General features: G+C 37.0%; 1 protein-coding gene across 3 annotated transcripts in view; it reads left to right on the forward strand.

The window, feature by feature from the left end:
- NRK (Nik related kinase) overlaps positions 1-23,008 on the forward strand; it is a 146,607-nt gene that overhangs the window by 108,338 nt on the left and 15,261 nt on the right. For all 3 annotated transcript variants that reach the window (XM_049107124.1, XM_035712153.2, XM_035712154.2), the window contains exons 17-23: positions 7,271-7,368; positions 8,368-8,732; positions 10,516-10,843; positions 13,656-13,842; positions 14,299-14,454; positions 17,274-17,417; positions 19,329-19,487. In XM_049107124.1, coding sequence (XP_048963081.1) covers positions 7,271-7,368; positions 8,368-8,732; positions 10,516-10,843; positions 13,656-13,842; positions 14,299-14,454; positions 17,274-17,417; positions 19,329-19,487 — 1,437 coding nt within the window. The remainder of the gene's footprint in view (positions 1-7,270; positions 7,369-8,367; positions 8,733-10,515; positions 10,844-13,655; positions 13,843-14,298; positions 14,455-17,273; positions 17,418-19,328; positions 19,488-23,008) is intronic.

Here is a 23,008-nt window from a genome sequence, read left to right on the forward strand (position 1 = left end):
GTCCTTCTCCAATTGACTTCATTCAGCTTAATAACCTCTAGTTCAAAAGAAGATGTGGTATGGATATATCCATCTTTCGATGGAAAGATGAATGGATAAAGAAGATATGGACACCGAGGCTCCTTTCACAATTCGGCTAGTGTGGACATTGCTGCTATAAACATTGGGGTGCGGGTATCCTGGCATTTCACTGCATCAGTATCTTTGGGGTAAATCCCCAGCAGTGCAATTGCTGGGTCATAGGGTAGTTTTATTTTTAACTCTTTGAGAAAGCTCCACACAGTTTTTCAGAATGACTATAAAAGTTCACATTACTGGGATCCCTGGGTGGCTCAGTGGTTGAGCGTCTGCCTTCGGCCAGGGCGTGATCCTGGAGTTCCAGGATCGAGTCCCACATCAGGCTCCCTGCATGGTGCCTGCTTCTCCCTCTGCCTGTGTCTCTACCTCTCTCTGTGTGTCTCTCGTGAATAAATAAATAAAATCTTTTAAAAAAAGTTCACATTACTACCAACAGTGCAAGAGGGTTCCCCTTTCTCTACATCCTCCCCAACATTTGTTGTTTCCTGTCTTGTAAATTTTCCCCATTCTCACTGGTGTGAGGTGGTATCTCATTGTGCTTTTGATTTGTAGTTCCCTTATGGCAAGTGATGCAGAGCATTTTCTCATGTGCTTGTTGGCCATGTCTATGTCTTCCTCTGTGAGATTTCTGTTCATGTCTTTTGCCCATTTCATGATTGGATTGTTTGTTTCTTTGGTGTTGAGTTGAATAAGTTCTTTATAGATCTTGGAAACTAGCCCTTTATCAGATATGTCATTTGCAAATATCTTCTCCCATTCTGTAGGTTGTCTTTTAGTTTTGTTGACTGTATCCTTTGCTGTCCAAAAGCTTCTTATCTTGATGAAGTCCCAATAGTTCATTTTTGCTTTTGTTTCTTTTGCCTTTGTGGATGTATATCTTGCAAGAAGTTACTGTGGCCAAGTTCAAAAAAGGTGTTGCCTGTGTTCTCCTCTAGGATTTTGATGGAATCTTGTCTCACATTTAGATCTTTCATCGATTTTGAGTTTATCTTTGTGTATGGTGAAAGACGGTGGTCTAGTTTCATTCTTCTGCATATGGATGTCCAATTTTCCCAGCACTATATATTGAAGAGACTGTCCTTTTTCCAATGGATAGTCTTTCCTACTTTGTCAAATATTAGTTGACCATAGAGTTGAGGGCCCATTTCTGGGCTCTCTATTCTGTTCCATTGATCTATGTGTCTGTTTTTTTTTTGTGTGTGTGTGTGCCAGTATCATACTGACTTGATGATCACAGTCTTGTAGTACAATTTGAAATCTGGCATTGTGATGCCCCCAGCTCTGGTTTTCTTTTTCAATATTCCCCTGGCTTTCAGAGTCTTTTCTAATTCCATACAAATTTTAAGATGATTTGTTACAACTCTCTGAAGAAAGTCGATGGTATTTTGATAGGGATTGCGCAGAATGTGTACATTGCCCTGGGTAACATGGACATTTTCACAGTATTATTTCTTCCAATCCATGAGCATGGAATATTTTTCCGTCTCTTTGTGTCTTCCTCAGTTTCTTTCAGAAGTGTTCTGTAGTTCTTAGGGTATAGATCCTTTACCTCTTTGGCTAGGTTTATTCCTAGGTATCTTATGCTTTTGGATGCAATTATAAATGGGATTGACTCCTTAATTTCTCTTTCTTCAGTCTCATTATTAGTATATAGAAATGCCACTGATTTCTGGGCATTGATATCATATACTGCCACATTGCCAAATTGCTGTATGAGTTCTAGCAATCTTGGGGTGGAGTCTTTTTGGTTTTCTATGTACAGTATCATGTCATCTGCAAAGAGGGAGAGTTTGACTTCTTCCTTGCCAATTTGAATGCCTTTATTTCTTTTTGTTGCCTGATTCCTGAGGCTAGGACTTCTAGTACTATGTTGAATAGCAGTGGTGAGAGTGGACATCTGTCATGTTCCTAATCTTAGGGGAAAGGCTCCCAGTGTTTTGCCATAGAGAATATTTGCTGTGGGCTTTTCCTAGATGGCTTTTAAGATGCTGAGGAATGTTCCTTCTATCCCTGCACTCTGAAGAGTTTTGATCAGAAATGGATGCTGTATTTTGTCAAATGATTTCTCTGCATGTATTGAGAGGATCATATGGTTCTTGGTTTTTCCCTTGTAGATATGATCAGTCACATTGATTGCTTTATGAGTGTTGAACCAGCCGTGCATCCCAGGGGTAAATCTCACTTGGTCTTGGTGAATAAGCTTCTTAATGTACTGTTTGATCGTATTGGCTAGTATCTTGTTGAGAATTTTTGCATCTGTGTTCATCAGGGATATTGGTCTATAATTCTCCTTTTTGGTGGGGGTCCTTGTCATCAACTTGTCTTTTACGTCACTCACTTTGTTCTTCTACCTCATTAACCCTTGTCGTTAGGACCTCCAGTTTGGATTGCAACTCATTTAATTGATTTTTAATTTTGGCCTGATTAGATTTAAATTCTGCAGTCATGAAGTCTCTTGAATCCTTTATGCTTTTTTTCCAGAGTCACCATTAGCTTTATAATTGTGCTTCTGAATTGGCTCTTTGCCATCGCATTGTAATCCAAATTCTGTAACTCTGTGGCAGAGAGCACTGTTTCTGATTGTTTCTTTTGTGGCAAGTTCTTCTTTCTAGTGTTTTTGCTCAGTGCAGAGTGGCTATATGAGCGGGCTGTGTCAAGAATATCAACCACAACCTAAGTATATTTCATGTAGATGATTCTGCCGAGGTCAGAGACCAGAAATTTAAAACCAAGATGAGAACGAAATAAACAAAAGGACCACTAAAGTGAAAAACAAATTTTAAAACAAAGTAGTAAAAAATAAAAGGCCAGGAATCCCAAAGAAGAAGAAAAAAAAAGAAAAAAAGGAAAGAAAAGAAAAGAAAAAAAGAAAAGAAAAGAAAAAGAAAAAAGAAAAAAAGGAGAGAAAAAGGGGTTATTGGGAGATGGTGGTGGTGAAGAAGTCGTAGTAGGGGGAGAATGTAGTCTACCCGAGGGGTTCTAGAGGGTGATCCTCTTGTTTCTTAGTATATTAAGTTCTGTATATTAGAAGATGCTCAGTCCCCAATTTATATAAACCAGAAGTACTTGTAGAGGGCCCAAACATTGAACACCAAAACATAAATGAGATAAAAGAGGGGGGCAGAATGGGACTGAGGAATCTCACAGAATGAACTAGCACAGTATACCACTTGGTTCTGGGTGCATACTGGCCATGTTTCAGAACGTATTAACTTCCACCATTGTAGAACAAAATGAGGCAGAGAAAACAAAACAAAAAAAAAAACACAAAACAAAACAAAAATATCTGTATATCTCCCTCAATTAAGTTGAGTATGATGAATGGAACCTAGAAGTAGAAAGTATATATCTAGGACCTGTTGCTGTAGAAATATGAAAGTCAAAAAGGAAGAATCTTAAAAATGAAGAGGTGGTAAATTATTGTAGTTAAGGTGGGAAAAGAGGAAAAAATTGGAAATTTAGCTTCTGATACAAAAGCGAGTTGTACTGGAACAAGGAAGGAAAAAAAAGGAGGGGTACCCTCTAGTCTATATACTATAAATCCCTTGACTTCCCCTGGAGCTGTCTAGCGCTTCTGGGTCAAGAACTTGCTCTTCCCTTATCCTTCCAGCTGGTCTTCTGGGGGAGGGGCTGCTGTGATGATTCTCAGGTGTGTGCACCTGAGGGCGCTGCCCCGCCTCCCCTGCCCGCTGGGTTCTGGGCTCAGTGGGAGCCGTTGACCCTGTGAGGCCTCTGTCCCCTGGCGGCACTGCCCCTCCCAGCCACACAGCGACACCAGGAGGAACAACAACACTGGCAGCAGCCAGCTTTCCAGCCCTGGAATCAGCTCTGCAGTAACTACTGCAGTCTCCCAGTCCGTACTGGCCTAGATGGTCCTGGGTGGTGCCGGTTGGCTGATCTACACAGCTTGGGGGCGCCCAGCGGCAGGACAGTCATCGCTGTCCTGTGCCCTCCCTGCCTCTGCCTGTCCCAGGGGCAGCACAGGATAGTGGGCTATGTCTGCCCGGCGCCTTGGAATCCAGGGCCTGTGCTGCTGGAATTGTGCTCCTGGGGCCGCGGGTCCCGAAGACAGCAGGGTACAGAACCCTCTGCCCGGACCGCCTTCTGACCACCAGCTTCTCCCCAAGCTCTACCCACCCCTGCCGTCTGCGCTCCAGCCTGTTACTGAGACCGGCTCACGGTCTGTGGCGCGCTCTCCCCTGGAGTGCACTTCCTCCACTAGTGACTCCAGGAAACTGGAGGCTCCACTGCCCCTCCTGCAATTCTGCCCGAGTTCCCTGCTAAGTGCCTTTCCTCCGGGAAGAATCCAGTGCAGATTTTTTACAGTTCCTGCTTCTCAGGGGCTGGGATTTTCCCTCTCGGGGCTGCCGCCCAGCCTTAACCCACCTCCTCGCAGGGCCCCTCCCCCACTTGATTCTTTTTATTTTTTTTTTCTTTTTTGTTCCTCCTTCCTACCTTGTTAGAACCTCAAACCCTTCTCTCTGTAGTGTTCCAGCTGTTCTCTCTTTAAATCTCAGGTCGAATTCGTAGGTTCTCAGGATGATTTGAAAGTAATCTAGGTAAGTTGGTGGGGACAGGTGACATGGGGACCCTACTCCTATGCCATCTTGCCCCGCCCCTGGTAGAATTCTTTTAATAGTGTCCTCTCATGCAGAAATATGATCTTGTGAAAAATAAAATAAACCTGAATCAATATAACTTTAAGAATATTTACCCCAGGGATCCCTGGGTGGCGCAGCGGTTTGGCGCCTGCCTTTGGCCCAGGGCACGATCCTGGAGACCCAGGATCGAATCCCACATCGGGCTCCCGGTGCATGGAGCCTGCTTCTCCCTCTGCCTATGTCTCTGCCTCTCTCTCTCTCTCTCTCTGTGACTATCATAAATAAATAAAAATTAAAAAAAAATAGAAAATTTACCCCAGTACCTTTCTGATTTGACTAATTTTACTAATACTGGACAAACACCTAAAAATTCAAGTTTTATTCATATTGTCTTTTCTGAAATAAAGAAATTCTATATTAGGTCCCAAAGCAGTCATGAACATTGGTGGGGGCAGTGGGGAGAAGGGGGTTGTCAGGTTTAATCCGATTGGTAGTGAAATGAAATAGGCCAGGCAAAAGTGGGTCGAGGCAAGCTTTTAATGGGACGCACTCTCAGGCGAGGCTTTGTGGCCCGCAGGGGAGGGTGAGAGTAGGGAAGTCGCTGGCCAAGTAAATCGTGCCCAAAGGGAGTACATGCAAGCTTTTTAAGGGACAAGGGGCAAGGGGTTGTGTCTGTATTGGGTGATAACTGCTTATGTCCTTATATGGGGTTTGGGTAAGGTGCGGTTCAGGTTTTCTGCATAGGTCCTGTCTCCCCATGATGACGTGTCCTTGGGCGGTCTGCTGGTGGTGGGAAAGTCCCCAGTCAAGGGTAACAAGATGGAGGGTCCGCTGCCATTTTGTTGGTGCCTCCCAATCCCCCTCTATCCCGCCAGCCCAACAGGGGTTGCTTCTGTGTAAATAATAGGTGGAGTTCTTTTCAGCTCTAAAATTCTATTATTTTATTGTGTGTGCTACCTAGACCATTTGAAGTTCCCATGAGATTATCAGAGCACCTTACTACAGTTTGCCTCAAAATCTCAAACACCCACCCAGACTTCTTACTTAACCTAATAACACACCCAGGGACTTGAGAAGAAACGGTTTTCTGAAGAATGATAATAAACTGCACAAGTACAATGCCAGAACATGCAGACACAAATGGTAGGATGTGTCCTAGATAATATACTCAAAAGATAGCAGCGTTTGCAAATAGATGAGTTTTGGAGTTGTAGTGTCTCTGCTTTGGCTATATATAGCAAGGTTGCAAATAAAAAAGGGATAGTACTCTTTATCTTTAAAATCCAAGCACACAAAAACAATAAGCAGGGACATAAGTGCCCCTTAGTGAAGCTTTTTCTAAGTATCCTCAGCCAGATCTACTGATTTTTGAGCCTAAAGAGTATTACTGAATTTTAACCACAGGTGTTATTTACTGTGCCACGAATCTTAATATAAAAAAAATCCACACTTCCAATCCAGATACATTTGTGTGTTTTTTAGATTGTTTTTTTTTTTTTAATTTTTAAGTAATCTCTACATCCAATGTGGGGCTTGAACTCACAACTCTGAGATCAAGAGTTGCATGTTCTACCAATTGAGCTCGCCAGGGGCCCCTAAATTTGTATTTTGTTTTATTTTTTAAAAATATTTTATTTATTTGAGAGAGAGAGTGAGCATCCTCAAGAGAGAGACTATGAGCAGGGGGAGGACCTGAGGGAGAAGCAAACTCCCCACTGAACTGGACAAGGGGCTTTATCCCAAGACCCGGGATCATGACCTGAGGCATAGGCAGACTTAACTACTTAACCAACTGAACCATCCAGATGCCCCCAAAATTTGCATTTTAAATGGAAATATTTACACTATGAAATTAAGCTGTATATTGTGATAGGAACTAGCCGAATTAAAACTAAAATTAAAATGTCGACCCTTCAGGCATACTGGCAATATTGCAAATGCTCACTAGCCATGTGCAACTACTGGCTACTATATTAGACATGCAGATACAGAACATTTCTATTACTGCAGGAAGTTCTCGTGCACAACATCTCTATAGAAATATTCCAGGCTTCATAAAAAGGGTTAGTTTTTTTTTTCTTTTTAGTTGTTTGCTTTTTAACCTTATTGTAATACTTCAGTAGATATCATTGAATAGAAATTGGGGGGATTAAGGTTACAGGGTCAACTCTCCTCTTGAGAATTTTGTCTAAATTGTCTTCTTCAAATACACTGTTGGACTCTTTTTCTACTGGTTACTATAAGAGGCCAGTGATACCACCTAGCTTGTCCTATTCTTGATATATATTATTTTTTAAGTGAAACTGCCTATCAATCTCACTGAGTATCTTCTCACACAGAAATATTTAGCAAGTGTGCACTTAATATTGAAAACAGAAGAACTGTGTAGATCTACAGACAGGACAAACCTTGAGCCTGTCAATACCCCTGCAAACTGACTCTAGGATCCTGGCCCCATGAGAATTTATTAGGTGAGATTTCCTGAATGGAAAGAGGCTACAAGAAAAATCCCAAGGTATTGAACTGGTGATAAAAATGAAGGCAATGGCTACAATCATCACTGTTACTAATGTCTTTTTGTCATCCCACAGAATCATCTTCTGAGGAAGAGAGTCCTGTGACCTGGAGGAGGTCCCAGTCATCACCACCTTATTCCACTATTGATCAGAAGTTGCTGGTTGATGTCCATGTAGGTTTCCAACTTAACTCTTAGCATGTTTATCTGTTTTTAAAAAATATTTTTAGACATACATATTTTCATTTTCACTTGAGGGCAAGGTCAAAATGTTTAGATTTTTTAGTTAATCTTTAAAAATAGATTTCCATTGCTATGTAAGTATGCAGAATATGAAATCTAGAAATTAAGTTTGAAGTGGAGAAAATTTATTTGATCATAAAATATTTATTACATTCTTTTATCAGAATATATTCAGAGAAGAATGATAAAAAGGTCTTTGTAGAAACTAATCTCAAATCAAGGAGTAGAAGCTAGATGTTCACTTTTTGTACAATATAGTTTCTTGGATGATAAGGCAATGTATAAAAATAAAACATTTGAAGAGAAATAAAACATATGGATAGCATAAACATTCTTCCAATTGTTTTGCAGTGTGCTTTCAGGTCATTCCATTTTATTTTTGTAATCATTCCTACCTTTCCACATACACATGTATTTCAGATTGCCTAAAGGTTGCTTATATAACACTTACCATGCTTAAAGGTGGATTTATATTCATTCGTTTCTCAGTAGTGTCTGATTTACTTTAAGACAACCTATGCACAAAACTAGAGCTGGGAAGTTAACATATCAATTTTAAGAGCTGTGTGTCAATCCTAATATCAGAGAATAAAATGAAACATAAAAAATTTCTATATCTTCTGTAGAGCATCGAATAATCTGTTCTACTTTTTATCACCAAAACCAAATGTCTACACCTCAGCAGAAAAGTAGAGGTAATAAAAAGGGAGTAAATTTTGCCCTGGGTGATCCAGAAAGGCCATTAATGATCATAGCCTGAAGTTTGGGTTTTGGCATCTCATCCTCACAAAAATGTTGCTTTATTTAGTGAGTAAACATCTTCAGTTCAAATGAAAATATATTTTAAAATATTCTCAGCTTGGAAACTTTCCAATCTAGAAGAAAACAAAAGGCTACTGGAGACTACATTAACCTTTCTTGTGCACACAGGTTCCAGATGGATTTAAAGTAGGAAAAATATCCCCCCCCGTTTACCTGACAAATGAATGGGTAGGCTATAATGCACTCTCTGAAATCTTCCGAAATGATTGGTTGACTCCTGCACCTGTCATTCAGCCACCTGAAGAGGATGGTGATTATGTTGAACTCTATGATACTGGTGCTGATACTGATGGTGATGATGACGATTCTAATGATGCTTATGAGGATACCTATGACCATGACAATAGCAATGATGACTTGGATAACAAGGTTGATCAGGCTAATGATGTTGGTGAAGACCATGGTGATAATGACAATGGTGAAGCTATTGATGACAAAGAAAATAATCATGATGATGCTCCTTGTTGGCCAAGGTTGGTTTTTCTGGATTACTTATGCTACCAATATTTTAGAATTTCAGAACTATTTGAACCTCTGTCTTACTTTCAAATTTTATTACCAAGAGGGTGAATAAATTTCACTTGCATATTAGTAAATGGTTGATTTTTAATGATAGATTTTAAATTATTTTAATGCAAAACACTTAATTTTGCATTTTTGTATACTGCATTTTATTAGTATTCAAGTAAGTTCTTTATAACTGCAATTGTTGAAGTTTCTGTTAAAATTAATGCTACTTAATCATCTTAACCTCTAAAACCACAGTGAGTATATGAGATGAGGTGACAAATAGTGTGCTACTTAATAACTGTAAGATGGAGCCCTGATATTTACAAACAAAATCTCCAAATTTACTGAGAAAAATGAATTGCAACCTTGATTTTTACTTGGTAATTTTAGGCGGAAACTTACTAACATAGCATTATTCTTGGAATTCTGCAAACTGCTATAACTAAATTCAGTACCCATTCAATTTTATCTTGTTACACAGCAGCTGCCAAAAATGGCAATATTTAGTGAAGTGATATTTTTGACATGCCACCAGTTGTTTGAATATATATATATATATATATATATATATATATATATATATATATATATAGTAGTTCCTTTCTCCTGCTCTAAACAGGCCAGTGTATTCTTATTTACATATGCTCATGGTTTGCATTCGAACTGCTTTCAAAGAAGATTACTTAACATAGTAAATGTTTACATTTTTAGAAAAACGATTAACAGTGGGAGAATTGTTTGCTTTTTCATATTGAAATAACTATATTGTTTTTGTTAATTTTCAAATGTTATTGGGTGGATATTCATGGCAGAACAGACTACAGACCATTCATCATTTTTTATTTTTTGCCAACTAAGAAATCTACCAGGAATTCCACCATCAAGCTGGCTTTTATTATTTTTTATTTTTTTAAAGATGTTATTTGTTTATTCATGAGAGACAGAGAGAGAGGCAGAGATACAGGCAGAGGGAGAAGCAGGCTCCATGCAGGGAGCCCGACGTGGGACTCGATCCCGGGTCTCCAGGATCATGCCCTGGGCCGAAGGCAGGCGCTAAACTGCTGAGCCACCCAGGCTGCCCCAAATTGGCTTTTAGAATTATCATAGGTACCTGGATATGTTGTCTCGTATGCAAAAAATCAGTGACATTTGGTATGGTTGATGTTCTCCGCAACTAAATAAATGACTATCTTAGCTTAATGAGATCTAGATTACTGGATTTCCTCGTGGTAGTAATAGAAAAATCAATGGGATTCTTTAGTAAAGTAGTCAATACACATCAGAAAATCAAGACACATGTTAAAATTAACAGAAATTATATTGCAAAAAACAGTTATTTAATTATGTTGTGGTTGTGCCAAAAATATGGGCTTGATCATTTATGTGGCTGTGAAGTTGCTAATGCATGTAGTCTATTATTTAAGCAAAAAAACAAAACAAAACAAAACATATTTTTGCTGCTAACGTAACACATGTTCCTAATAAAGGAAGCAAGTTCCCTTCCATCTGCCATCCATGTACGGTCATGGAATTGATGGTGGCCATGGCGTTAATTCAGTATTTAAGATTGGCAAGATACAGGGTAATTTTCTTGTCCATACCATACCAGTAGTGTTTGCATCGAGAAAAAACATTCCTAGGGATTGTACATATGTATCAGATACATCCTAATTATGTTTTATTTGCTGACTTTCAAATGTATTTTTGTTCAGTGGCTTTCTATATTTAATTGGATCTTGTTATCAGACCAAGCTATGGCAGAGATGGAAGCTGCAAGCAAGATGGAAGTGATGGTGGAGAAGAGACCTGCAGCAGCTATGGAAGCCAGAGAGTCCATAGAAGTCATGAAGGAAATGTAGCCAGTGGGGGCAGTGCAGCCATTGTAGATGTTGAAGAACTTGGAGCCAATATAGGCAATGGAAGAAGAGTTAAGGAGGTTAATGAAGGTAAGGGAGTCAGTGAAGCCAATGAAGAAAGCGGAGCCCTTGAACTCAGTGGAGGAGAAAATCACTCAGAGACAGATGGTCAAGGATTGGAGAGACCCATATCCCAGGACTTTGAACATCAACAGAAGGTAATGCACCATTTGAAAAGGAGAATGAACTCTTCTCCTTGTAAATTTGTTTTTTCATGTGATATTGTCACATTTCCAGTCATTCCAAATAGGTTTTTAACTTCTATCCCCAAGCCTTAAACATTTTAATTTATAGCTATTGATGTTGACTTCTTCTCATTTGGATGGTTCCTATTTGCTCCTAGGAACAAAAATACATTTTTTTTTGTTTGCCTTTATTACTCATATCACACATTTGGAATAGTGGCTTTTAACACATACAAGTTTTTTCTGGGAAGTTGTCAGTGTGATAAAATATACATAACATAGAATTTTCCATCCTACTATTTTAAGTGTACAATTCAGTGGCATTAAGTTCATTCACAATGTTGTACAACCATTATTACTATTCATTTCTAGAACATTTTCATCATCCCAAACAATTAAATAATTAACTCTCTATTATCTCTCCTACCAGTCCCAATTAATCTCTATTCTTTTTTCTGCCTAGGTACCTTATATAAGCAGATCATGCAATATTTCTCCTTTTGTGTCTGGCTTATTTCACTTAGCATAATATTTTCAAGGTTCATCCATGTTGTAGCATGTATCAGAATTTCCTTCCTTTTTAATTTTGAATAATATTCCATTGTATGAATATATCACATTTTGTTTATCCATTCATCTGATGGACACTTGGGTTGTTTTCACCTTTTGTCTATCATGAATAATGCTGCTGTGAACATTGGTATGTAATCATCTGTTCCTGGAGTGCCTGTTTTCAATTATTTGGGCTATCTACCCAGGAGTGGAATTCTTAGATGTAGAATTGCTGGAATAGAATTGTTAGATTCTATTTGAACTTTTTGAAGAACTATTAACACATACAATTTAAATAGAAGTAATGTATTGTGTTAGGCAATGAATTTATCATTCACAAAACATTACTGACTATAAACAGGATTAAAAATACTCCAATAGTTTCATAGAAGCTAGATCAATAGGAATGATCACAGAGAAGATTCCCTGGACCATGTGGTATTTGGACTAATTCTTGACAAATAGGGATATTTGGATATCTGAAAACAGAGATGAGACGCCAGTCAGATGGAAAATCATGCCACTTTACTTTCCCAGCCCATTGTCCAATCACACAAAAAAGCTTACAAAATGTTGTGCTATTATCATGAATTCATGTCCCTGTGCAAGCCATTCCCTCTGTCTATAAGGCTTCCCCCTCATGTCTTCCCTGCTTAGTCATTCTCATGACCCAACTCATAGTACCATCTTTGACTTTTCAAGAAGGAATTTTATACTCCTCCCTCTGTGTTTGCAAGCACTTTGCCTATAGTTTCATTTTAGTACTTGTGAAATTGTATTTGGTCATTGACTTGCTTTTCTGTCATACTAGATCGTGAACTCTTAAAAGGCAACAACTATCTGTAACCTATTCTTTTTCTTTTTTTAAATTTTTTTAAATTTTTATTTATTTATGATAGTCACAGAGAGAGAGAGAGAGAGAGAGAGAGAGAGAGAGAGAGAGGCAGAGACATAGGCAGAGGGAGAAGCAGGCTCCATGCACCGGGAGCCTGATGTGGGATTCGATCCCGGGTCTCCAGGATCGCGCCCTGGGCCAAAGGCAGGTGCCAAACCGCTGTGCGGGATCCCTCTGTAACCTATTCTTGATTACTTTTCTCTACCCACTCACCCAATCCCAGGGCCCAACCTAGGACTTAGTTTATGATAGACACAATAATTATAGAAGAATTTCCAATAGGAAAGCAGTATGAGTGGGAAAGTCTCTCTCTTTTCCTCTCCCTTGTTCCCTCCCTACTTACATATCTTAATTAAAAACATTAAAACAGAATTCCCATCATAGTTTCCACAGCACCCCCAAGTATCTCCAATTATTGCAAGGAATGTTTTTGATATCTACAGAGATAGTATATATTCCTTTTATTTTAATTTGAAAAGGACATGTTGCCATAAAAGACTTTGTGATTGGAAAGGTCATAAAAACACTCTTTGACAGGGCAGCACAGCTCTCTCAATACCGAGTCACTGTTTAGACACAAAGAAATGCTTATCAATAGACAGGCTTACCAAAGCAGTTGGTATGTTTTTTTCCACAGGGTATGGCATCCCACATAAAATCTGTCACATTCTGTAGCTTTTTACCTTGAGTTTTTTCTATGTAACTTAATGGAAGCCAACTCGATTTTCAGTGAGGCATGGTCACACCCTTGAATTTGTGTTGGTTGGTTTTCCATCATTAGCTTTTTCATGTGACAAAGTAAAATTGATACCCCCAACTTGTGCTTTTTAATTTTTTCAAGTGGCTATTCAGCACAGCATAGCCGAACGTAAGCTTTAGAATCAGACTTTGGCTTCAAACTCTGGTTCCCCTAACTTATCTCTGATTTGAATAAATTATTTAACTTTGCTAAGCTTTTGTTTCCTTCTAAGTAAAATGGAGATAACTAAACTTACTTTTTGAGTTATTGTAAGGATTTGCAATAATACGTAAATAAAATAACTGGCAGTGCCCCTAGTGTATAATAAAAAATTCCACTAATATTAGGTCCCAAATTGTACAGCTAGGGATTTTAAGCTCCTTAAATTTCTCCTCTGACATCAATTGTCTCATATAGGTTACTTCTCTCTTCTGATAACATTGTTGAATTCTTCTGATAAATGTGGATTTTAAAAGGGTGCAGAATTACAGATGCTGCAAACTTTGCATTCTCTTTTTCAAATGACCTCTAAGCATGTTATATTTCTCTCACAGTTAATCTCTGAATAAGGTCAAAATTGATTTTCAATCTTCTTTTAGGAACCAGGTGGTAGAAACGAGGCCTCAAATGCCATTGCCTCTGGCGCTGCAGCAGCAGCACCTGATGATGAGAATGACAGCATGGACATATCAGAAGCATCAACACAATCAGGTTTTTCTGCCAGCTACTCATCTCCTTCCAATGGTTTTTGGAGGGCTGCAAATGCTGACTTTGCCAGTGCCATCTGTAAGTATGTTTAATATAATCTCCAAATGCTTAAGTCTGTTTACACATTATAGGGTTTGACCCCTGGTTCATCCTATGAAAAGACTGGAATCATTCTGATATTCAGTTAACATAAATTCAGATGGATACATGCTTTAAAAAATATACTCCTCACTGAGTCTTTATGGCACCTAAATTTAAACTACAATTGAGTAATTGAGTCCCTCAGCTGGATTTTCTTTTGCAATCTAATCATGGTAATTTGAAATACATTCATATTCAGAAATGTGTTTTAACCATCATGATTTGTGTTATCTGATGGTTTAGGAGTTATAGAAGTGATACCTCCAGGAAAAATAAGATACAATAAAGGAAAAGACTCTTTTCTAGGCTGTGTCTTATTTGTGGAAACATTCAGGCACCTATGGTGTGTACTCTAGTAATTTCTCTGAACATCTTCCCCTTACTTCTTCACAGTGTATGCTGGATTAGTGGAAGCACCTGAGAAATCACCTAAGCGACCCTCTGAAGTCAATGTTAACCCACTATATGTGTCTCCTGCATGTAAGAAACCACTAATTCACATGTATGAAAAGGAATTCACTTCTGAGATCTGCTGTGGTTCTTTGTGGGGTAAGTTTGGTTTCTTAACATGGAGTTGTTTTTTTTAAAGAATATATTTTTATCAATGTAGCAAACTTGTGAAAAATCATAGATGTAAAACACTTGTTATTGCCAAACCATTACCAAGCAAATAAAAAATATATATTTATAGTAGACAATTTGTTCCTTTTTGTTTCATTGATTTATTTTCACTCAGTGCAGTTTGATGTTGGAATTGGCACTCCTTCCTCTTTTTATTGTTTTTCTTTTTAATTTGAATTAACTTGACTAGAACATAAAATTAAAGTAGGCTATGATTACTTAAAAATTTGAGCTTAGTACTTTTACTTTAGGGTAGTGTGTAACATTTGATACCTAATGAGATATTACAAGACAGATTTCTGTATGTTCTTGTTTTTAAATAGTCTTGTGGATTCAAAGAGAAAGATCTTTGTATAATGTCTCTTTTTAATGTTTCAAGTTTTTATTTAAATTCTAGTTTGTTAACATATAGTGTAGTATTGGTTTCAGGAAAAGAATGCAATGATTCATCACTTACATATAACACCCAGTGCTCATCACAATAAGTGCCCTCCTTAATTCCCATCACTCATTTAGCCCCCCCCCCCCGGCCCTCCCCTCTGGCAACCCTCAGTTTGTTTTCTATAGTTGAGAATCTCTTGGGATGCCTGGGTGGCTCAGTGGTTAAGTGCCTGCCTTTGGCTCAGGGCATGATCCTGGAGTCCTGGAATGGAGTCCTACATCAGGCTCCCTATATGGGGCCTGCTTATCCCTCTGCCTATGTCTCTGCCTCTCTGTGTGTGTGTGTGTGTGTGTGTCTCTCATGAATAAATAAATAAAATTTTAAAAATTTCTTATGGTTTGCCTCCCTCTCTTTTTTCCTTCTCCTTATGCTCATCTGTTTTGTTTCTTAAATTTCACATGAGTGAAATCATATGGCTTTTGTCTTTCTCTGACTGACTTATATCACTTAGTATAATATACTATAGCTCCATCTACATTGCAAATGGCAAGACTTCATTCTTTTTGATGGTTGAGTAATATATATTATACATCTTCTTTATTCATTCGTCGGTCGATGGACATGTGGACTCCTTCCATAATTTGTTGTTGATAATGCTGCTAGAAACATCAAGATGCATGTGTCCCTTTAAATTAGTATTTTTGAATCCTTTTGGTAATTACACCAGTAGTGTAATTGTTGGGTCCTAGGGTAGTTGTATTTTTAACTTTTTGAAGAGCCTTCACACTGTTTTCTAGAGTGGCTGCACCAGTTTGCATTCCCACCAACAGTGCAAGAGGGTTCCCCTTTTTCTGCATCCTCACCAATATCTATTGTTTCCTATGTTGTTAATTGTAGCCATTCTGGCAGGTGTGAAATAGTATCTCATAGTTTTTATTTGCATTTCCCTGATGATGAGTGATGTTGAGTATCTTTCCATGTGTCTGTTAGCCATCTGTATGACCTTTGATAATGTCTTAACTTTGATAGACTTTTTTCAATCCTTTGTTCTAGAAGAATTAACCACATTGGTAGGGTTCAGACAATATTTTACCTCAAGCCAATGTGAATCATAAATGAAACAATAAATAAGTGGAAGGAGGGAAGAAATTCAAAGTAAATGCCAACCTCTGCCTTGCAATTTCATAGATTTTGCTTAATGTATGTTTGAACAGGGGAGAGAATTTTAAATTAAAAATGGAACAGTGTAGCAAACATTATAGTTACATGGATTGAATAACTTAGAAAAAACACATTACCCTCAAAACTAATATATTGTATCAGATAACAAGAAAGCAAAGTTTACTTCATTATCATTTCAGTCAGGCAACTACCCAGAGATCTAATTAATGTCTAATAATTCATTTTTATAATTTGTGGTTCTATATTTTGAAAAATAAAAGATTACAGTGAAAACTAACCATACTTTCCCCCTCCCTCTCTGATTCCCCTGTGGGAAGAAATACAGTTCCTAAATCTGCCACAAGCCATTACTTAGAGAACTGATAAAGGACATAGTAGGAAAATGAAAGCAGAAACACTTGTCTTTTCTCCTTATATCTTTGAAACACAAATAGTCTCCAATAGAAGGAAAACACTGAAGTGCTCTTCATTAATATTACTTGGCTGAGTTTTGTCTGTGTCTCAGGTTATGGGAGAAAACTCCCACAGTGGTTTGAAGTGTATTCTAATTTAGCCTAATCTATTTCAGTCCTCTCATTTAGTCTTTTAACAGTGTTTATATTTGAATAAATAGAGCAGCAGACAAATAATAGAGTGTATGAATTTAGATACATAAAAGTAGGAACTACTTTCATAGGTATTTTGCAATGTAAGTTTTTTAATATAAGTGTGAACATAGGTTCATTCAATTTAAAAACAATTTACATAAAATTATTTTAAAAGCATTAAAACCCCTTGTTATAATTAGGAATGAGGAATCAACTGAATTAAATTGTTCATATACACTAGATATCCTTAATGTTTAATAATTATTTTCAAAAGTGTTGATTAATTTTTATAGTTTGGGACACTGCTCAGGGGTGTTGAGATATTTATACAGTTCTCCTTTTGAGATGCCACACCAGACACCAGGCTGTAGAAATATTGCCAGAAGGTATTATATTCTACATCTAAATATATTTCAGAGAAATTGGTTCTGTTGGTAGAGGGTTCATTATTATACAATATGAGGTTAACATTAGCCTAAAATGATATGTCATCTTTGCACAGATCAGTACCTGGAATTGCAAAAGTACCAATACAAGTTCAATTATAAAAATGTAATGTAAGCTAATATAGCACCTTTCTTTTTATATGCAAACAGGAGTGAATTTGCTGTTGGGAACCCGATCTAATTTGTATCTGATGGACAGAAGTGGAAAGGCAGACATCACTAAACTGATAAAGCGAAGACCATTTCGTCAGATTCAAGTTGTAGAGCCACTCAATTTGCTGATTACTATCTCCGGTTTGTTTAAGAACTAAAATTAGCTAAGTAATTATGTAGGTTAATTAGGTTCCAAACTAGGATAAAGACTTTTCAGGTTAAAGTGTTCGTAGGAAAGCGTGTTAAATTTAACCTTAAATTGGGGTACCAAACTTTCCTACTTGTGTTTTCTTATCTATTTACAGTTTAACTTCTGACTCTCCTTTGGTGTCTGGATATTTGATTGTAATGCACCTTATCTAGGTCATTTGTTTTCTTTTTAATTATTTATTTATTCATTCATAGACACACACACACACACACACACACACACACACACACACAGGCAGAGACACAGGCAGAGGGAGAAGCAGGCACCATGCAGAGAGCCCCGACGTGGGACCCGATCCAGGGTCTCCAAGATCAGGCCCTAGGCTGCAGGCGGCGCTAAACCGCTGTGCCACAGGGCTGCCCTCTAGGTCATTTGTTAAGAAAAAAACATACCATTTACATCTGTCAAGTCTTTTCTGAGTAGCCACCTACAATTTTACAACTCACAATTTCACACACCCATGTGCAGATGATCACATCCATCACATACTTTCTTATAAAAAGCTAGAAGCAACAAAGAACAAAGTGGACAAGAACTGGATAAAAATGAGAGTCTACAGATAGGATTACTAACAAGAATGGATACCCTAAGGCCTTTCCCTTCTTCCCATGCAGTAATTGAATTTCTTAGTTTTGGTCAGAACCTGAATATCCGAATATAAGAGAGCAAATAAATGGATGTTAATGATAATTGTCATTACTCAACATAGCTATATGGCACATTAATTAATGACTATGTATGTTCCTAGAAATTATTAACTTTGCTCTAAGTTTTGGTTAGAGGAGAAAGCCCTCTATAGATATACTAAAGCTTCATGATGTTTTTGGTCATGTTTCATTTTCATTCATTTATAATTGCTAGAGGTGCACAGATACAAAATTTAGATTTTGAAAACATCTGGGTGGCTTAGAGACTGTGCATCTGAATAACAGATTTCTTTACTGTTTATCCAGATTTCTCTAACTCAAATGTGCCCTTTTTAATCCTTAAGTTTTTCTTAAAATGGATTATTTTTGCATCAAATAACACTGAGAACATCAGTGTAGAAAGATACCTAATAGTTTAGAGCAATTCTACCACTTAATAATAGAATGGAAATAGACATAGATGTCTGAATTCTAATGCTCCTTCAAAAACTGTCATGTAAAGACATATTTAAGATTAATCACATAAGAATCCTGTTGTTGAGACTATAAATCATATAACAAAACTGTAAAAAATGAATATGAAGTCACTGCACATGAAAACAAATGTGTACTTTATTGGTCTGTTTTTCCTGAAGGAATTGTATGAATTTTCTGGGATTTACAATTAAAAAATTAGCAGTGAGGGTAAACTAGATAGAGAAAAAAATAAAACTTTAGTTACTTTGTTTGTATGCTGGAATGAAAAAGCACAAAGCCACCCTTCCCAGTAGTCCTGAATGCCTAACAGTCAATGCGTCAGACATCCCTCTCATACATACAACCAAGGGCAGCTTCTGGGTCTCTGAATCCCAGAAAGATCATGACTTAGATAAAAACCAAAGTATAAGTGAAATGGATGGTAGCTCTGTTGCTGCGCCATGGCAATCTTAATCTGTCCCAAAGAAATATTTTACTTCTCTTCAGACAGGCACATAGGTAGCTGGTAGAAATTTTGACTATCTCTTGGAAGTGAGAGACTTAAGAAGGACTTTGCTATCATATTTATAAACACTGAAGGGAAGAATCTAGTAGTGTAGTTTTTCTAAAAGAACTTTTTATTTTAATAAAATTTGTTTAAAAGGCAAAAATACTTTGTTGTGTTTTACTAATATATGAAAAAAAGACTGAATTAAAATACTGTGTCTTACCTATTAGGCCATAAGAACAGACTTAGGGTTTATCATTTGACCTGGCTGAGGAACAAGATTTTGAATGATGATCCAGAAAGTAAAAGGAGACAAGAGGAAATGCTAAAGACAGAAGAAGCCTGCAAAGCTATTGATAAGTTGACAGGCTGTGAACACTTCAGTGTCCGTAAGTCTCATTTTATGTTTACTATAGCTATATAAAATTTGCTTTCCTTCGTTTAGTAAAGTATATTGTTGTGAGAGGCAAAGTAGGTAAAGAAAAGTATTTGTAACTTCCTTTTATATATATATATATATATATATATGCATATATTTTTAGAAGAAGGTTGAACAAAGGAAAGGAAGAAAATCGTATTAGATATGTTTTTATCTTTTGTTTTAGTAGCAGGCCTCCATTGTATTTATTGCTTTGGTAATAATAACCATTCCCTGGACACCTGGCCTGACCTGTTTTATCAAATAGCCCTTCTTACAGTTAGGATACATTTTGGTACTCAGCTCTCGAGATCATATTTCCTTCCTGTTCATCTTCCTTTTTCTGGTCCTAGATGCTATAAGAAAATTTGCAAATTATGAAGAAAAATAGACTAGGAATTTCCAAACTGGGAAAGGAAGCTTATATTTTTAAAAAACAACATCTCATTTTTTGCTTAATTATGAAGGAAAGTGCTTTGCAAATTATACTTTATTTAAAAATTGTTTTTAGTCTTTAATTGAATTAAAGACCCAGAATGAACATGAACTACAGTATTCAAAGAAGCGAGTTTTAACTCCTATAAAAGAGAAGATACTCACTGGGCCAAAGTCACCAAGCATGTCCCCTGTTCCACCTCAAAACCTTTCACCTCCAACAAAAGATGATGCAACAGAAAGTGAAGTGGAAAGTTTGCAATATGATAAGTACACAAAACCAATCTTTAAAAAGAACACCTTACCCTTTGGATTTGGTTTTGTGTCCTTATTTGTAACTTCCTATACAAAAATGAGTGAATTTCACTGAGGCAATTTCCAGGTCTTCTATGACACAATCCTGGCTGTTGAGAAAGTATTGATTGACTTAAATAGCTTTGAAGTTAAGTTTGGTTTACTTTCTCACCTTTCTCCTTTCAGTCACTCTAATTAGTCCAGATGAACTGATACTTTTTTTAAAAGATTTATTTATTTATTCATGAGAGACACAGACTGAGAGAGAGAGTCAGAGACACAGGCAGAGGGAGAAGCAGGCTCCTTGCAGGGAGCCTGATGCAGGACTCAATTCCAGATCCCGGGATCACAACCTGAGCCGAAGGCAGGCACCCAACTGCTGAGCCACCCAGGCGTCCCTGATACTTCTTTTCTTGCCTCTACATAACTCCAACTATATAAATATTCTTGATGTATCTTAAATAACCTGCAAGGAAAAAAAAATAACCTGCAAGGAGATTCATATGATAATATCTTTCCTTGGAACAGCAGTAAAATGAATCACAGAATACTTTAACTTTCTTAAATCAGAATTTTTTTTCTTAATACTGACCAGGAAACTTTGCAATGAGTCCAAAAGAAAATTCTTCTGTGGTCTGCTGGCTCTTGCTCCCACTGTCAATATTCATGAGTATAATTGCTAAATATTTTCTGTCAAAGTAGAATTTTTTCATATGCTCTATCTGTTTACAACCATCCACTGCAAGATGAAGTAACAGCTCCAGGGTTTCAGGATCCTGCTTTCATCTGTCAACAACTAGAAGTGATGTTATCCCATTCTGTTCTATTTCTGAAGCAAATATCCTCTATTCTCAGCCTTTGTTTTCTTCCTTCCCTTTCACTAATTACCCCTCAGACAGAACTAGTGGCATAGATAAGAGATAGCTGGAATCACATGATATGAGTTTTAGCATGATATTGTTATTCTGACTGACCATTTCTGTTCTGCATATAGGGGCCTTCCTGAATAGGTTTCCATATGTATGTATATAAATACACATACACCATTAAAAGGAGAAGTGAGTGCCCAGACAAACCAGGAATTAAATAAATGCACTACTTTCTTCCAGTTTTATGTATCACTACTTCTCTTCCAAATAATATTATATGTATTTGGTAGCCAAAGGTGAAACAGATCCCCAGATGTTAAACAAGGAGTTTATATAGCAGAACTACCTACCTCCTATTAACTTGTAAATTTTTAGTTCAATAAAAGAGAGATTACAATAATATCTTGCACATCTGTGTTCTTGGTAAGTAGATGAACTAGTTAAGATGAGTTTTCCTGGTTGACCCCATTCCACCCCTCTCCAACTCTCATAACAACTAGAAACCTTTGTCTACTGACATGTAAAACATCTTCAATACAGTGGAACACTCATGTACTCATACTTGCATGACATTTTCATAGCCTTTCAAGATACATAAAATAATTAACTGACACCAATTACTGCCATATATTAAAATTAAAAGGAAGTGTTTGCTTAACAGAGAATTTCTTTGCTTGTTGGGGGTTTATTGATCATGTTTCTTTGACCTACTTGGGAACAGTGTAAAAGAGAAAGACAAAAAACTAGAATCAGAGAGAGAGAGAGAGAGAGAGAGAATATGAGTAAGAAAGTGGGGGGATGGTAGAAAGAGAAGCCTTATATTTGGCCTATGATAAAGTCTGACTAGAAAGGACAGAAGCAATATTCCTACTGAGGAAGAAGGGTTTTAGCACAAAATGTAAATCTAGCAAGTAGGCCAACATACTCCATAAGAATCAGACAGTCTGAGAGAAAGCATATCCTTTTTATTCTTATTTTTCTTTTTTTAAAAGCAGCTATATTTAAATAATTTATATACCATAAAATTTACCCATTTAGAAGTATATAATCAATGGTTTTTAGTATGTTTATAGACTTGTATAACCATTATCATCATCTAATTTTCATTACCCCCAAAAAGAACCCCCATTGCCATTAGCAATCACTCCATATTCCATCCCTCTTACCTTCATCTTTTTCTCCTCACAGTCCTAAATAACCACTGATATATTTTGCTTTCCTAAAATATTTTTCTCTTCTGGATAATTTGTTTGAATGGAATCATATATTTTATGGTCTTTGTAATGGTCTTCTGTAATTTAGCATAAAGTTTTTAAGGTTCATGCATAATGAAACTTGTATAACATATATCAGTACTTACTTTTTATTGCTGAATAGTATTGCACTGTATAGATAAACCTATTGTTTATACAGTTTTTATACATCCATTGTTTACATTTGTATTCTTTACACTTTTTGCCTGCTACTAACATTTCATATATGTGTCTGTACATGGGAATGCATGTTTTCTTTTCTCTTGGATAGTACTGCCGGACTGTTTCTCAAAGTGGCTGTACTGTTTTACATTGCCATGAGTATGGAAGCTTTATTTTTCATCTTGCCAACACTTATAGATGTCTATCTTTTGATTCCAGGCATTCAAGTGCATGTGAAGTGACATGTTATTGTAGTTTTGATTTGTATTTCCCTGACAGCTAATAATGTTGTGCATTTATTTATTTATTTATTTACTTACTTACTTATTTATCTATCTTTTTGTTGTTGAGTTCTAGGCATTCTATATATTCTGGATCCTAGGACCTTATCAGATACATGATTTTTAAATATTTTCTCCCATTTAATAGATTGTCTTTTCACTTTCTTGACAGTGTTTTTTGATAGCCCAAAAATTTAA

This window comes from Canis lupus, chromosome X (genome assembly GCF_003254725.2).
Source record: "Canis lupus dingo isolate Sandy chromosome X, ASM325472v2, whole genome shotgun sequence".
Lineage (NCBI taxonomy): Eukaryota > Metazoa > Chordata > Mammalia > Carnivora > Canidae > Canis > Canis lupus.